Source organism: Gymnoscopelus braueri (genome assembly GCF_963280865.1).
Source record: "Gymnoscopelus braueri genome assembly, chromosome: 9".
Taxonomy (NCBI): Eukaryota; Metazoa; Chordata; class Actinopteri; order Myctophiformes; family Myctophidae; genus Gymnoscopelus; species Gymnoscopelus braueri.
In genome coordinates this window covers 22,811,490-22,828,222 of record NC_137610.1, presented here as the reverse complement: position 1 = coordinate 22,828,222, position 16,733 = coordinate 22,811,490, and the positions used below count along the sequence as shown (strand labels likewise).

General features: G+C 41.9%; 1 protein-coding gene across 1 annotated transcript in view; it reads left to right on the top strand.

The window, feature by feature from the left end:
- Positions 1 to 16,733, top strand: part of btbd11b (BTB (POZ) domain containing 11b) — a 118,515-nt gene that overhangs the window by 68,220 nt on the left and 33,562 nt on the right. The window contains exons 3-4 of the mRNA XM_080436750.1: positions 9,890 to 10,094; positions 15,829 to 15,981. Coding sequence (XP_080292876.1) covers positions 9,890 to 10,094; positions 15,829 to 15,981 — 358 coding nt within the window. The remainder of the gene's footprint in view (positions 1 to 9,889; positions 10,095 to 15,828; positions 15,982 to 16,733) is intronic.

Genomic DNA, 16,733 nt, shown 5'->3' with positions numbered 1-16,733 from the left:
TTTTTCAAAGATTTTCAGAAATAGCAAAACTAGTGGATCTACATATTCCGATATCGAAATGATACCGATATAGTAGCCAGTAGCCACCTGCTGCAGATACAATTTGCAAACACAGGCTACAAGCTCAATCTAAGAAATTGTGTTATTGAGGAAAGCATGTAGTGTCATAAATCGTTTTGCTGTGTGTGACACGGAGGGGTGGCATTGTTTTAATCTGTCACTTTCTGTTCCAGCAACGTGAAATTTGCAGTGGCATTTAAACTCGCATTTTTTGGAGGTTTGCTGCTGATTTGCCAAAATAGCGCCTCGTTTTCTTTCTAGTCAAAATGCCAAATTAGCATATTTGAAACGACAGCCCCCATCCCAAAACGGTGCAGATACAGCATGAAGGTTGTCGTTGTTTTTTTTTACCGTTGAATACATCATTTAACAATGGCGTTCAGTGTTATCACCACTTTGTCAGGTACTGTGATGTCCTGCTTTAAGACATGTTTAAACTGGAGGGGAGTGTTTGTGTAACTCAGTATCCCCCTGCATTTGGCAGGAGAGTCTATTCCTGGAGCTGTCAATGGGTAAAAGATACCGTATATGCCGCATGCAGGCTATTTCCATATGTAAATCTATACAACAAAGATGGCTTGGAAATATCAGTAACACTGGGAAACAAGGTCAAATCACAATGACATCACTGTGCGCTTCAATACCACTGTGGTCTCCGACTCCGTCACCAGCAGGGACAATGAGAGAGACCCAATTCTTTATGATTTATGTTTACATTATAGAACCACCAGCAAATACATTTTACTGAAAGAAGCAAAGAACAAAAATGTGTCTTAGATATGTCCATCCATCCATCCATCCATCTAAACATCCATACAAACTGTACATCTTTGTCCACTTATCCGGAGTTGGGTCGTGAAGGTAGAAGTACTAGCACAACGCGCCAGTTGCGAAGGGGAAAAAAGGAGGGGACGAAGTATAGATCCCAGGGGGGGCCCCGGTCAACCAGGTAGGGTTTAAGTGGTTAAATTAAAGCCAATTGTCCCAGTAAAGGAAGGCACAAGTCCATAGGTAAAACCTGTGCCAAAAAGTCCTCTCTTTTTTAATCATCACAGCATCCCAATGTCATCATCAATTTCAGAGCTCAGAGCATCCCCCGTATCAGTCTAATCTCCATAAAGAAAATGTATGTGATATTTCATTTTCACACATTCAAACCGCGAGAGACTTTGAGTCATCGGAGCATCCTTTCTTCCTATCAAAGTCGGGATGACAGTTTAATGATTTCAGCTACTGGATTGCATTGGTTTCAAAATATTAATTATTCATTCACGTATATAGTATTAACATTAATATTAATGGGTCATTAACCGGAAATGATCCCCCCCCCAACTGTTTACTGTACATATTTTTCTTTTTGATTACTACTCGTTTATATGATGTTTTTGCATATTATTGTAAATATTATTTTTGTCTTTAAATGTCTTGATGAATTGAATACACAGGACCTCAATGGAAATAAGCCATAGGCTTTTTGGGGTTTATCCTTTTAGCATCCTTTTGTATAAATCTGCACCTCTGTGCTTTTTTTGCAAACTGTTAATAAAGTATTCAATCAATCAATCAGTGCTACAAAGTAATGTAGTGACAGTTCTCCCCAATTTAACTTGGAGGACTCTTCCCAAGTCCCCCTTTGGGTTCTGCTATTGACTAACGACGCTAGACCTGGAACACCAATATGTAACTATACCTTTCAATCCGGGAACCCCTTTTGGTGTACTTGTTGCTGTATACTATACAGTACATATAGCAACATACATTTTTGTAATTTATTTGAATAAAATGTTATGTTTTTCAGAAAACTTAGGTCAGGATTTAGACGCCGTTTTTAGAATCGTCCTCAGGTCTAAATGGGTTAAACTTTGCTAGATATGCCTTGATACAGACTACTGTCACCTCCTGGTATGGAGAGTATTGTTTCCTCTCACGTAGATGCAGAGCAGCGCCACCAGCTGACCGTCAGCTGTAGTCTGTGCAGTGTGTTCCAGTGCAATTATTACCAGTGATGCGAGGTGACACAAAGCAATGTGGTCAGTCGCTGTTGTCACCGTTAGTTCTTGCAGGGTCGGCTTGGTGTGTCAGGAGGGGCCTTTACGCTTGCTCGTTGTGGTGTGGGTGATGGCTGATTTAATCAGTCACACCTGGCCTGAATACAAACTAATTGGACTGTGAGCTGGGTATGACTGACTGCACACCTGTTCATCGATGTAATCAATGTACACAGGATAAATAAATCACCCTCACACACTCAGGAGAGAGGCTCTGTCATGCCATCTGCTCTGGCTTGTACCATCTTGCCACACTCTACAAAGATTTGTTTGAATCATCTACCTGTGTCCCCGAGTGTTAGAGGAACCCAAGACCACTGAGGTGCCTGGTAGCACAGACTTGCTACACAGGGGAACTGACAAAGCACTATGCTGTTTGTGTCATACTGCTGATGGGCTTTCGGTACAGCGAGAGATGAGAATTCTGGTTCTGAATCTGAATGGGTCAAAAGTCAAAGCTGGAGCAGATGCTAGATATCTGCCCTTATTACTACTGTACAACTATCTGCAATGGAAACATTTATTATGTCCAATGTTGAGCATGGAGGTACCTTTTAAATGACCATACAAGTGGTCTGGCATTCTTTAGCATTGTTTGACTACGACTCAAGGTATGCTTGACATCATTACACAAATGCTTGATTCTGATTTGGTCAATCATTGAATTCATTGGTCTTGTTATTTTTGAATAATGCTGAACTCAATAACCAACCACTGTCTAATCAAAGGCTCAGAACAGCTGGCTCATCAATCTGCACTGCTTGATTTTGTGCCGTATCCAACATGGCTGCCGTGTAAACAAACACACAAGTCATTTACAGCTAAGCATTGCTCTCAAGAATGTTTTGGAAAACATTTGAGGCGAGAAATAGACAATACATCAACACTTCCCGTTGTTTTCCGAGACAACACGTTGCACTGGAAGCACCTGCCATAAATTAATGAACTACTTTACCTTAAGCAATGAAATCCTAGTTGTGTTGTTACTTTTGGGTCAACTTATTAATTTATTAAGTAGCCGTGTAATAAGCGGGATAATCAATAGGGATCAATCGGTCAGATGATGCTCGAGTTATGCGAGACTGACACACACACACACACACACACACACACACACACACACACACACACACACACACACACACACACACACCAATGCACAAATTCTGTGCATTTATAGATATCTAACACATACTTACATAATAAAATATGGTTGAAGTTGTCAAACAGATTTTGATGCTATATTAACTCATTTGGCTGCGGACCCCCTGGAACCCCCTCAAGGTTCCCTGGCGGAATGATCTATATAGATGGATAGTAGACAGGATACTGGGGACAGAGAGAGTGGGAATGACACGCAACTTCGGTTGAAACGGAAACGTTGTGATTATGTGGTCGGCGCACCCCCATGTGAGTTTTTCACACAGGAGGCGTTACCTCAGGCTGCACTCTCATGTTCCAGACAGTGGCAAAAACGTGTTTCAAGAAACACGTCAGAGGCTCAACATGTTGTGCAAGACAGTACTGCACTGTAATTATTATGCTTTACTTACCGTGCAATAAAACTGATCGTCTACAGCTGTGGTTCTCAAAGTGGGGTCCAGGGACCCCCAGGGAACCTGGAGGGGGTTCCAGCTGGTCCCCAGCCAAATTAGCCAATCAGTTAATATCAGTAATATATCAAAATCAGTTTAACCACTTTAACCATATTTTATTCTTTGGCTATTAGAAAACAGACGAACTACAGCTTGTAGGTTGGCAATTTTCTAATTATTTTTAAAAAATCTAGTTTTTTTTTTTTAAAGAAATGATTTATGGATTTTGAACACAAATCACAAATTCGGAGGTCCTTGACATGAAAATGTTTGAGAACCACTGTTCTACAGTATGTTGATCCACATGTTGGTGAAACATACTGTAGGTGGACCCCATACATTGTTGCGATTAACGCTTCATTACAGCTGTGATGTATAGCACTTCCCACTGCCTCTCACTGCTCCCAGGCAGTGGTGGAAAGTAACTAAATACCTTTGCTCAAGTACTGTTACTTCAGTATGATTGTGAGGTACTTTTACCTTACTGGAGTATTTCCACTTTTCAATACTTTATACTTCTACTCCGCTACGCCTCAGAGGCAAGTTACACGGCAGAGTGACTTTGTAGATTTAGATTATTATTACAAAAACATCCATTAATCAAGTAAGCTATTATTTTATACTTTGAAAAATAGCTGATCACATCGAATACAGGCCTTTTACTTGTAACAGAGTACTTCTTCCAGCACTGCACCCAGGGCATTCTTCATGCTCTGATAACATTCTCTACAGAGCACAGTAAGACGGTCCATTATCTGTCATTAGTCTCTGTCGTTAGAGGAACACAGTGTAGCCTTCCCCCCATCTCTGTTGTCCTAGTCAGTGGTGGAAGAAGTGGCGTCACGTTGTGAGCTTGCAGATCGGCTATTTTTCAATAGCCGAAGAATAAAATATGGCTTAATTGGTTAATGCACATTTTGTAATAATAATCTAAATCTGTGAAGTAACTAGTAACTATTAAAGTATTCAAATACTTGTAGTGGGGTACAAAGTGCAATATGTGCCTCTGAGATTTAGTGCCGTAGAAATATAAAGTATTGAAAAATGGACATGCTCAAGTGAAGTAGAAGTACCTCAAAGATGTACTTAAGTGCAGTACTCGAGTAAATGTTGTACTTTCCACCACTGGTTCCTAGTGATGCTTGGTAGAGAAACTGCTGTTAGAAGGAGCCAGGGGGTAAACTGCCGGGTCATTATGTACTCTACACGTGTGCTCTTAGCCCACAACCGCAAGAGCGTGACTCCTCCGCCCTCCTAAGGCGAAGTCACACTGAGAAAACGGTCGTGGATGGATGGGTCGTGATGAGGAAAGACCCTCGTGGTCGGAGTTCCGCCGATGGCATTGGCTGATGTCTGGTGACGTCGTCTCGTAACCAGAGAGAATGAGGCTACACGAGAAAGACGTCTTGAGCCGTTGCCTTTAGTACTTCCTTTGGCCTTTCCCCGCTTTCTCTGTCATTTCTGCTTTAGTGCAATGTCTTTTTGCACTCTTAACCCATTAAGACCGGGAAAGAATCTGTGTCATTTTTAGATTTCCTTGGCTATTCAAAAATAGCAGATATACAAGCTCATAGCGCGGCACCGAGTGCCGCGCTACGAGCTTGTAGATCTGCTATTTTTGAAAAAATCTTGAAAATGTGTCCAAATCTATGAATTTATATATTTTTCAAGTGAACATTTGTAACTCAAATCTTTGCTTCTGGGGGTCCCTGGAACAAAATATTATACAAATGTTCGCTTTAAAAAATATATATTTAAAGATTTGCAAAAATGTTCACGATTTATCAAAAAATAGCAGCTCTACAAGCTCATAGTGCCGCGCTATGAGCTTGTACTCTAGATCTACTATTTTTGAATTGCCAAAGAAATCTAAAATGACAGAGAGGCGCGTTCCCGGATTGAATGGGTTAACAAAGCGTACAGGTTGGCTAACAGTACTGGGTGATTTTTTTTAACGGGCGCTGGGGAGCAGGTCAGCATCGTGCCGAGTCGAATGGCCAACAGTGGCCGTTAAACAACGTCATGGCAGTGTAGCAGCAAATCATTGAAACACTGGGATTATGGCAGCATGCATCTCTGCAGGCCGTGCCTAAAGCAGCCAGTGTACATTCATCAATGCCCAAGTGAGTGATAGATACAACGTGTTTACATACAGTATAGGCTACTGTGTAATTGCTCCACAGGGAACGTGAATTAATTGCTTCTGCATGGCAAGAGAGAACGCTCTCGCTCTTACATTAAACATTAAATGGATATCACACTTTGAGATGCAATAATGAGAGGTTTGGTTCCAGTGTGTGGGCACTGCATGGCTGTTTATTTACTTTAAACGTGCCAACTCTCATAAATTCCCATCGTAAATCAAAGTGGTGCTTTTGCAGGAGACATTCAGCAGCTATTCAGACTCCACTACCAGGTAACTGGCATGTTCCTCAGATCATGTTCAAGGCTGTTCAAAGCATCGGTTGAGAAATAGAATGCTGCTCCACTCATTGTTAAAACTGTGACATACCTGACAAAAATGAGCTTTTCTTGCTGCCCTTCGCCTCTTTTGCTGTCGTTAATTACCTGGGATGAGATATCGATTACCCTCAAATCTTATAATGGAAACGCTATTGACTTTTTAGTTCCATCCTTCTCTCATTCTCGTTAGTTCTTTCCTCGCCTTTCCGATTCAAAATAAAATTCGACCCTCTGAGATTAGGGTTTTGCCTCACTATACGAAAATAATGAACACCCAGGTGCCTGTTTTCAACAATGTAGCAGTAGTTTCTGTGACCATTTCCCTAAGAAATGGAAATAATCTCACACTGTGTGTGTTAAAGTGCTGGCACGTCACTCATTTTCGCTGTGTGGGCTTAGCAATAATCTGCCTTTCTTTGCCCAGCGGCGGCCTGTCTGTCTCCTCCGTCTGCCTTCCAACCCCCCTCAAGAAAATGTCACCGGCCAGAATAAATAAGACATGAGGATGGCTGTTGCTGTTGCATTGTCTCTGAGTCGGCTCTCAAGGCTCCCCTTACCAAAATGCTTCAGAGGGCATCGTTTGCAGCCTCATTTGCTGGAGGAGAGAGAAAGAGGGATTGAGATAACCTATTGGGTCTCATCTTAATAATGAATGTGCATTCGCGTCACAGTTCTGCATCGTGGGTTTGCCGGCCCCATTGCGATTTTACTCAGTACGTCAGATATTAAACGATTGAATATTCATTCATATAATCACTGTATTTAATTTATGAATATACTGTACATAGTGTACTCACTCAGAAATCCAGTGAAGATATCTAGAGCCAGCAGCTCAGTATTTTATTCTTATTTCTCTTGGTTTAGCTCTTGACTTGAGCTGAAATGAAAGAAGTTTTTTTCGCAAGCTTAATTTTAATGGAGATATAATTATCAATAGATGCCAAAAAATAGTAATTCAAATGTCATTGTTGCGACATGCAAGAGTGCGGTCTAGCCAACACCAACTAGGGACTCCTGAATCGCTGCCCACCACACTCCTATCTCCAATCTTAATTACAAACAAAAACAGTGATTACATCAGCAGGTATGGATGAATAATCATGAATCATGATTTCATTCACGTGTGATTCCCATAGCTCAATGTTCCTCCACACACAGCTGAATGATTATGGAGAGACTACAGGGCTGCTACCCAAGACAAATAGGAGAGCAAAACGGCCCAACAGGCTTTTACTTCACGTATCTGTGTGACGTAGGTGGTCGCCTCTTTGGGACACCGTAGTAAGTAGGCTGGAGGCTTTTAATTCCAACTTTGTTATCGACCTTTCTTTGTCCCAGCAACACCCTCCACCAGTAAACATAGGACGTTTGCGAGATCTGCCGTCAGACGGCGCCCACTTAGGAGACCATTTTGTGTACCATTTCGTGCCTAGTGGCAAAGCCTGGGTTCCTAAATTAAGCAACTTTGCTGCTACTCTGTTCTGCATCTAATTCAAGACTACGGCTGGATTGTACATTACAAACATTCTCGTTTTAAACTTAAATAGTACGCTAAAATATGTATCTGAAAACATTTGAGGTGAGAAATAGGAAATAGTCAGTAACATAAACATGCTATGGCACTGCCTCTGGACACAAGAAAGGCAGTGTAGTTGCATTTAGATGGCATCGACCCGAGGAAACAGGACGGACGGCTGAGACTATGCTTGGCTGAGACACAACCAGCCCCTGTTTTACAAAGAAATGTCACAATAAAGGTAGCAAAAAAGCCATTGCAACTGTACCCCTCCTGTGTTTCATTCTCACTACTGTTGCGGCTATACAGCTACCTCATCCTTATCTTATCACAGCTACCTCATCCTTATCTTATCTTATCTTATCTTATCTTATCTTATCTTATCTTATCTTATCTTATCTTATCTTATCTTATCTTATCTTATCTTATCTTATCTTATCTTATCTTATCATAAAGTGATGTCCTGTCTTCATCAGCGTGGCACATTTCTCTCCCTAGAAAGCTGAAAGATTGACTCTATTATTGCATGAATGATCTGTCCCTGTTCATTCCGTCCCTTTCACCCACACGCCTCTCGCATTGTTCAAGCTAAATGGAATCTTGGCAGCCACCAACTGCCATAATTATGATGCTAAACAATTTCTTTGTCATTTTGAATGACCAAATGCACGTTGCGTTTTTTTCTTTTCTTCTTTTTTGTCGTTCATGTGTCATTGTGTCCCATCACTTTGTCTTGAATATGACAGGTTGAATGGTCTAGAAAATCAGATACTGTTCTTTAGATAGTGCAGAATAGATGTCCTTTAGATGGTGCAGAATAGATGTTCTTTAGATGTTTCAGAATTTCATCACATGACGTCAAAGTCCAGAGGGATAAACCTGGATAGAGAGAGGCAAACATAAATCTCACAGCATAGTACTATGAACAGGGATTTGAATTTCATGCACTAATAAGACAGGTTTGCAGGTAAGCATAGTTATCCGCACAATAACAACGGCACCGCAACAATAATGCTTTCAACAAGCTAAACAGTCAAATAACCATTGTTAATTTAAAGGGATACTTCACTTTCACATAAAATAAACATTTAAAAAATATATTAAAAATAAATGAAAAAAGTAATGGAAAAATCACGGCCCCCTCACGCATTAGAGTGTCCTACTAATGTGTGAGGGGGCCTTTATTTTGCCATAACTTCTTTCATTTTTTTTTAATATTTATTTTTAATGTTTATTTTATGTGAAAGTGAAGTATCCCTTTAACTCTGAGAGTTTACAAATGTAACCAAATTGTTAGAAATTGATAAATTAACTATGAGGATTTTTGATTCCAGTCCTGACAAGTTTCTATATAATTGAGATTATTGGCATGAAAAACCTGTGTGCTCCTTTGCTAGAAGTGAAAGGCTCTCTGTCTCTGTGTGTGTGTGTGTGTGTGTGTGTGTGTCTCTCTCTCTCTCTCTCTCTCTCTCTCTCTCTCTCTCTCTCTCTCTCTCTCTCTCTCTCTCTCCCTCCCTCTCTTTGTCTGTCCAAACTAGGACACATTTTCTGATGTAAGCGGAAATAATTATGTCCTGTCCCATGGAATGAAATGAATTGGCAAGGCAAGCGTTTATAAGCACTGGAGTCCTCTCAAACATTGACATTTAGACCCAACCAGATGACTTAAAGTACTGTGGAATTATGCAAAGAAAATGAGAGAGAGCGTAGCTAAGAGAGTAGCTCATGTTTATCCATATACATTTTTTTCAGACAGTGCAGTCATGGCCACCACCCTGTTTAGCTGCTCATTTCCTTAAAGTTCTTCGTGGAAACTCTTGATATCCTCTGACAGGATAAGCTCCCAGGGGACTGAGAAATATGAGAAAAATTCTCTTTCATTCTTAAAGGCCATGATTCAAAAATACCCTTGTCCTTTCTTTCTTTCTTTCTTACTGTGTGTGTGTGTGTGTGCGTGTGTGTGCGTGTGTGCGTGCGTGCGTGCGTGCGTGCGTGCGTGCGTGCGTGCGTGCGTGCGTGCGTGCGTGCGTGCGTGCGTGCGTGCGTGCGTGCGTGCGTGCGTGCGTGTTCCTGCATGAATCTGCTTGTTTATTTCCGTCTGTGCATATGCATATGCATGTGCCCCTGTTTGACCTATGTGTGTTCTGTGCGGCCTTGTGTGTGTGTGTGTGTGTGTGTGTGTGTGTGTGTGTGCGCGTGTGTGTCAGGTGACCTGGTGTCGCGGGCGATGCACCACCTCCTGCCGCTGCACATGAGGAACCACAGTAACGGGACGCCGCTCCACCAGAAGAACTGTGCGGTTCACTGGGCCCCAGAGGCCATCTACACACTCTGCTACTTCATGCACTGTCCCCAGATGGAGTGGGAGAACCCCAACGTCGAGCCCTCCAAGGTCACCTTACAGACGGAGAGGTGAGGAGTAGAGCCCGACCCATGTGTCGGTCTTGAAAACATTAGCAAAAAAAAAGCTTATCTACAAGGTCTCAACACATCTCAACGTGACGCGTTAAGAGGTTGTAGACCGGCTATATTTGAACATTTTGAATGGGGCTTAACTGTTTATTTGTGTATATTTGTATTTATTTATTAAAGTTAGATAGATAGATTTATATATTTATAGATAGATAGATAGATAGATAGATAGATAGATAGATAGATAGATAGATAGATAGACAACACGATACAAAACAAGAAAAAATAGAATAGGCTACCAGTCATAGTTCGAGAGGCATCACATATTTTTAAAAATGTATGCGCAGAACTGAGCTGGGGCCTGTTTGTTCAGAAGTCCTATACTAAGTTTTTCACTTTCACGGTCAGAGTCTAGTCAGTGACTAGCCAAATGGAACATTTCAAAGGTCTACTGCAATAGAAATCCAAAAACGGAGACCTCTGCATCAACACAGATATATAATGTATTATGAACAGAGTTGGGCAAAAGATATGTGAAAATCTGTTTATTAGTGTCATCCTTTACCAAATTGATATCGGCACCTTTGAATACCTGTATCAATTAACCACTTTAAACCTGTCATCCCTATTTTGGGCATGTCATTATTGGTGGAAATAAAATAAACAAATCCCCACATTTCACACTTTTCCAAAATCTCATAAATAGCAGATCTACAAGCTCACAACACGTCACATTGCGAGCTTGTAGATCTGCTATTTTCGCTATTCCGTACAACAAAGTACATGGATAGGGCTCAAGTGGTTAATCCCTTCAACAGAAGAAAGAGTTCAGCCATGACAACTGATGCTAACAAGATTAAAGCTGTGTCAAAAAGCTGCAGTCTTATACTGAGCCGAATGACACAGTAGCCCCCTTCTGAAAACCATACAGTACTGTACATCTCTCTTCAGGCCACACACAGACCACTACATACGGTAGACATGACATTAGATACAGCATGACAGGTTGGTGGTATACAGTATACCTTCCACAGAGAACTGCAGACAGACATTGCCCTCGTGTAACCATATACTCCTACCCTGGTCTTTTATAACACTGGTTTACACCGGAGCTTTTGAAAATAGCAGATCTACAAGCTCACGACACGTAGCGATGTGATGACCCGTTGTGAGCTTGTAGATCGACCATTTTCAAATAGCCAATGTGCTGTACTGCGTGTAAAGTTAAAGTGTTTGTTGATTTATTGAACTGATCTTGGTTCTATATTAAATACTTTTGCTGGGGACCCCCTGGAACCCCCTCAAGACAAGGACCCTTGGGGGGTCCCCAGACCCCACTTTGAGAACCAGTGTTTTATAATACCTCTGGCTCTCCACAGTTAGCCCATTACCCTTGAAATGGCACACCAGATGTTTTCCTATATGGAATGAGCTTATACGAGTCAATTGTCAGCTTGTTAGGCTAGAGTAAGCCCTTCTGGTGACCCAGGAGAAAACAAGCAGCAGGAAATGAAAGTTGGAACAGGCATGCGGAGACACGTGCCCAGTCAGTATCGATAATCTGAGTTACTGACCTAAGTAGGTCATTATCACCCGGCAGCCACGGTGCTGTGTTGTTGTGGCCTTAAGCGTGAATGGCATAAAGATGAAGCCATTATTTCCATAGTGTTAATTCCCGTGATTCCTGCATCATTGCTGGCCACTTTGTGTGTTTTTTCCAAGCTTTCGCTGAGAACGCCCTCGTAACACAGAGCAGTTCATTGCCGTTCCCACAAGAGCTCCTTGTCCCTTACCAAATCCTTTCGTTCACACAGCTCCAGCCGGAAGTGAAAACGTTGAAACTTTTTGATGATGTAGTGTTTTGTGATGACTTTACTGTCCATATTGCACTATAATTACACTATACGCTCCACTTTATAAATAGCCGTCTATAGTATTTTTTTTATGGTTTCTCTTGGAGCTCACACTCACAAAGAGGGATGACGCAAAACTGACAGTTGAAGTTGAGCAGGGACTCCACCCATTATTGCCTGTAATATAGCTAGCGATCAGTTAATATGCCCCCCAGGTCTTTTAGCTCACATCAATTTAATGTGCCTCACAGGTCTCCAGCTCACATCTGTTTTAACTTTGATTACCAAGAAAAAAAGGAAGCCATAATAAGTACATACAGTATGTGGACCTGAAATCATGTAATGTATTAAAAAAACATATTCCTTGCATTATTTAAAATATATTGTGTTATATACAGTACATATACTGTACACATCATGGTTTTTCCTTTCCTTTAATGTCTATGCGAACCCGGGGGTCTGGTAAAGGGGTTAAGAAGCGGCCTGGGTTGTTTTGCAACCACAGGACCGCCAGATCAGAGGAAGAGACTGTCACTATTGCTAGCAGGCAAACGATATACATAGTACATGAGTACATTAATGACCACTGACGGACAATTTATGTACTGAAAAGATACACTTCTGTAAGCTACTGTGGGATTTTGTGTGAACTGTTTGCCCACACACCGTGATGTAATGTAATGTATCTCCCCTTAAAAACGTCTTCTTTTTTTTAAAAGTTGGTCACAAAAAAAAAACGTAATAACTTCAAACAAATGATAATGATAACAAACAAAAACCCTGAAGTGTCTTGTCAGCTGCAAATACCTGAAATACGGTTGCATGGAAACAGCCTGACCTTGAACTGCTTCCGACCTTGCATATCCACTGGGAGCTCTGAAGGAACATATAAGCATTCTTTTGATGCCTCTTGATGAGGTGTTGATGTGGCTTTAATGAATTCAACGTTTCCCTCTGACGTCTTTAAGAGGGAAATGTAAGTCACGTTCCTCCTTTCCTTTGAAACGATAAAACGAGGTTTGGCATTCATCAGCTGATGAAACTGAGGAGCATTAAAAGAGCATAGGTCACCCCGCGTACACGGATTAGAATTGAGAAGTGACTAATTAATGATGAGTGACAGCTGGGAGCTGCGCACATGTGAAGGACAGTCCATCCATGCATTGAGACGTCCTTTTGTCAAATGATGTATAGCAGTTGATCCCAGTGGTGCGCATGACGGCAAGCACACAACAAGAAGGACACGAGCTGTATTCAAAACAGCTACAGCTTGTTTGTGCCACAATTGCCAGAGGTATATTAGGAACATAATCTGTTCACAGGTTTTTGGAATTGTCAAAGAGATCAATGTGTTATCAAGGATTTATGTTCCATTTTAAAATCCTCTGGCTGATGGTGCCAAGGAAGAAGGGCTTAATCTATTCATTTGGAAATGCAAAAACTGAACCTGTATCGAGGCAAGGCAAATATATTTGTAGAGCACGCTTCATACACAAAGGCAATTCAAAGTGCTTTACATAAGGCATACATTTAAGAATAGATTAAGAAAAGATTATATAGAAATAAAATAGCCTAAAAACATAGATCAAAGAGCAATTTCAGGCAGCGTCCAGGAGGCACAGGGGTAAAGTTCCTGCCCACCACCATGAGGTTTGATTCCGCCTCTGGCCTGGCCATGCAGTCACTCCACCAATCACAGTTGGCCGAGTTGGTCGTGAGGAGGGCGTTCTCTGTCACTGCACAAGCGACTCGTGCAGGTTGGCCAGTGTGCCCGTTCAGTGGGAGGCGGAATTGTCAGGTGAATAGAAGTGGCTGATGATTCCATGTGTATCGGAGGAGACACATAGTTGTCTACACCCTCCCCAAGACCAACAGTGGGTTTGGCAGTGACTATACAAACATGTGGGGAATTGGAAAAAACTAAATTGGGGAGAAAAAATGGGAAACAAATAGTAAGCGGCAGTGGAGAACATAAAAGTTTTTAGCCTGGATTTAAAAGTAGTCAGAGTTGGTGCACATGATTCTCAGATGGAGGTTTGTTCCAACTCTGTGTGGCATAATAACGAAACGCTGCCTCACCATATTTTGCCTTAGCTTGGAGCCAGTTAGAAGACTGTTCCCGGTTGACCTGAGAGAGGTCATACTGTAAAAGCAGGTCAGAGATGTATTTTTGACCTTAAACGATCAAGTGTTTCGTTTTAAAAATCAATTCTATTACACAATGGAAGCCAATGGAATAGCAGCTGCATTCTGAATGAGCTGTAGCTGTCTGAGAGAAGACCAAAAGAGTAACCTAACCTAACTAGACGTTTTGGCTTCACTTCTTGTTTGGACACAAATCCTCAATATTTGTTGTTTTATTTATTTTTAAGGCATTGCACCTGAGCCATGTGTGTGTGTGCGTGCTGTTGTGAGATGTTTTTTGTGTGAATATCTTTCACATTTTGTGAATTTATGTCCCGCCGTCCCTTCATTTTTCGGCAAGACTGACATCAGCAATATAACATGGTCTCTCAAGATTTCTGGCTCGGTTGTTAGTCTTAAAAGACAGGAAGTCAAGGTGAGCACTAACTTTCAGCCCTTCCTCCTTGGCACCAAAGACAATTCCGTTTTGTCTTTTTGTTTAATTGGAAGAAGATTTTTGGCATATCCAGTCATTGATTGTATTGATGCACTGACACAGCGAATCCGTGGGACCGTACTCACTTGGTGAAAGAGCTCTGTAAATGGTATAATCGCTTATGGTAAGCGATTTTGTTTGTTTTGTTTGTTGTGCAACATAATTTGGCCTCATGGGAACATCTGAACAATCGTTATTGTTGTACAAGGATTAGAGGAATTAAGGAAGACAATAGAGGCTTTGGGCCTCAATTTTCTTTATTTATTTAGTTGTTTATGTCATGTTTTTAGAATCTTAGTTGGCAGTCCAACGAGTGACACAGCTGTTTTAGTTATATTTTAGTTAAACCTATACAGGGTCTGTGCTGGTTTGTACTGGGTAGTGGGGGGAAAAGTACTCAACCCCAGTACTTGAGTCCAAGTATAGATACTCCTGATCAAACATTACTCAACTACAAGTGAAAGTTGCCAGGTCAAATTTGCAGAAGGAGCGAGTGCATTCTCCGGCAGCGGCAACAGCCGCGGAACTTCCGCGGAACTGCCGGTGGAGGAGCGGCAGCTCCCGGCAGTGACTGCCGGCGGTGGAGCGGCAGCTGCCGGTGGAGCAGCGGAACTGCCGCGGAAACTGCCGGTGGAGGAGCGGCAGTCGCGGAACTGCCGGTGGAGGAGCGGCAGTCAACTTCTTTTTTCCGCCGATAAAGTATAGTTTTGGACCATGACGGAGGCGCGCCGAATATTCGACTAAGCGCCGTCCGAGTTATGTACCGATAGGCACAGAATCGTAAATAATATTGGTGGGGACTGCGTTACACAAACGCAGCACACTCCCAAAGCTGACGCCACCGGCAGCTCCAGCCGCCGCCGCCGCCGCTGCCGGAAAATGCACTCGCTGTCCCTCCAAATTTGTACTTGAGTTAAAGTACTGGAGTACTTACTTTAGAAAAATGCCAAAGCATTCAAAATTACATTTCAGGATAAATCTTTTTAATATCATTGCATTGCTGTATTGAAATTTTGACAATTTCCCCCAAAATTCAAAGATTTTCTAGAAACTTTCAGAAATTGAGCTTGTAGAACGGCTATTTAAGTAAAATACAGAGGTAAATGTACTTTGTTACTCGCCGCCACTGGTACTGGGATTGGTGGATTTTGCAGTTAAGTGCTCTGGCACAGTGACTACACACAGGCACAATAGATGACTTAATTTTTAGCATATGTCTGTGATGCTGTGAGTGCCCATGAGCGTTTGTCTCCCCCCGCAGGCCGTTCATGGTGCTGCCGCCCCTGATGGAGTGGATCCGTGTCTCTGTGGCCCACACGGAGCACAGACGCAGCTTCTCTGTGGACAGCGATGACGTCCGACAGGCCGCCAGGCTGCTGCTGGCCGGAGTGGACTGCGAACCGCGCCAGCTCAAGTAAGACAATATGCAGCGTTGTAGCGTTTCATATTATCGACGCTGTCGCGCAAAACCTTGGATCACCATATTTAATCTTTTTATGTTTTTTTTAAAACAATGCCTATTTTATACCTCGTCGTGTGCCAGTGTCGCGCAAAAGCTATCTGCTATTTTCGTAAATAAGTCAAACATTGGGACATACAAGGTTTCTGCCCGATAGCAATATGTATATTGTTGCTGTCAGGGAAAAACCTCTTATCTCCATATTTATTTATACATTTTTGCCATAAATTAATGCCAGTGTCATAACAGTGTCACACAAAAGTATCAAAAGTAGCAGATATACAAGCTTGCAGATATGCTACTTTTGCTATGTTTTAATTATAATGCTGAAAAGTAACTGTTTTGGACATATGAGGTTTCCACCCGACACAGTAGGCAGTATACTGTATAATATATACTGTATAAACTATATGCACTACAGAATGTATGGATCCAAGCACGTTCACATAAATCACAAGAAGCATGACATACAGTATTGAGATAACACGAGCATCGCAGGCACGAGTGCACACGCATAGAATAGTGCATTGGCACACAATCTCTGACATGATCGAAGAAAAGACACACTTTGCAGTAATTGCCTTTTTCAGCCCCATTTTTGCACTGTAAAATCCGGAGTGTTCATTTCAGTTCAGTTACTTTCCAGCACCGCCACTGCCAACGTGAACCATGCTGCGTGTGTGTGTGTGTTTTTTTTTTTTCACTTC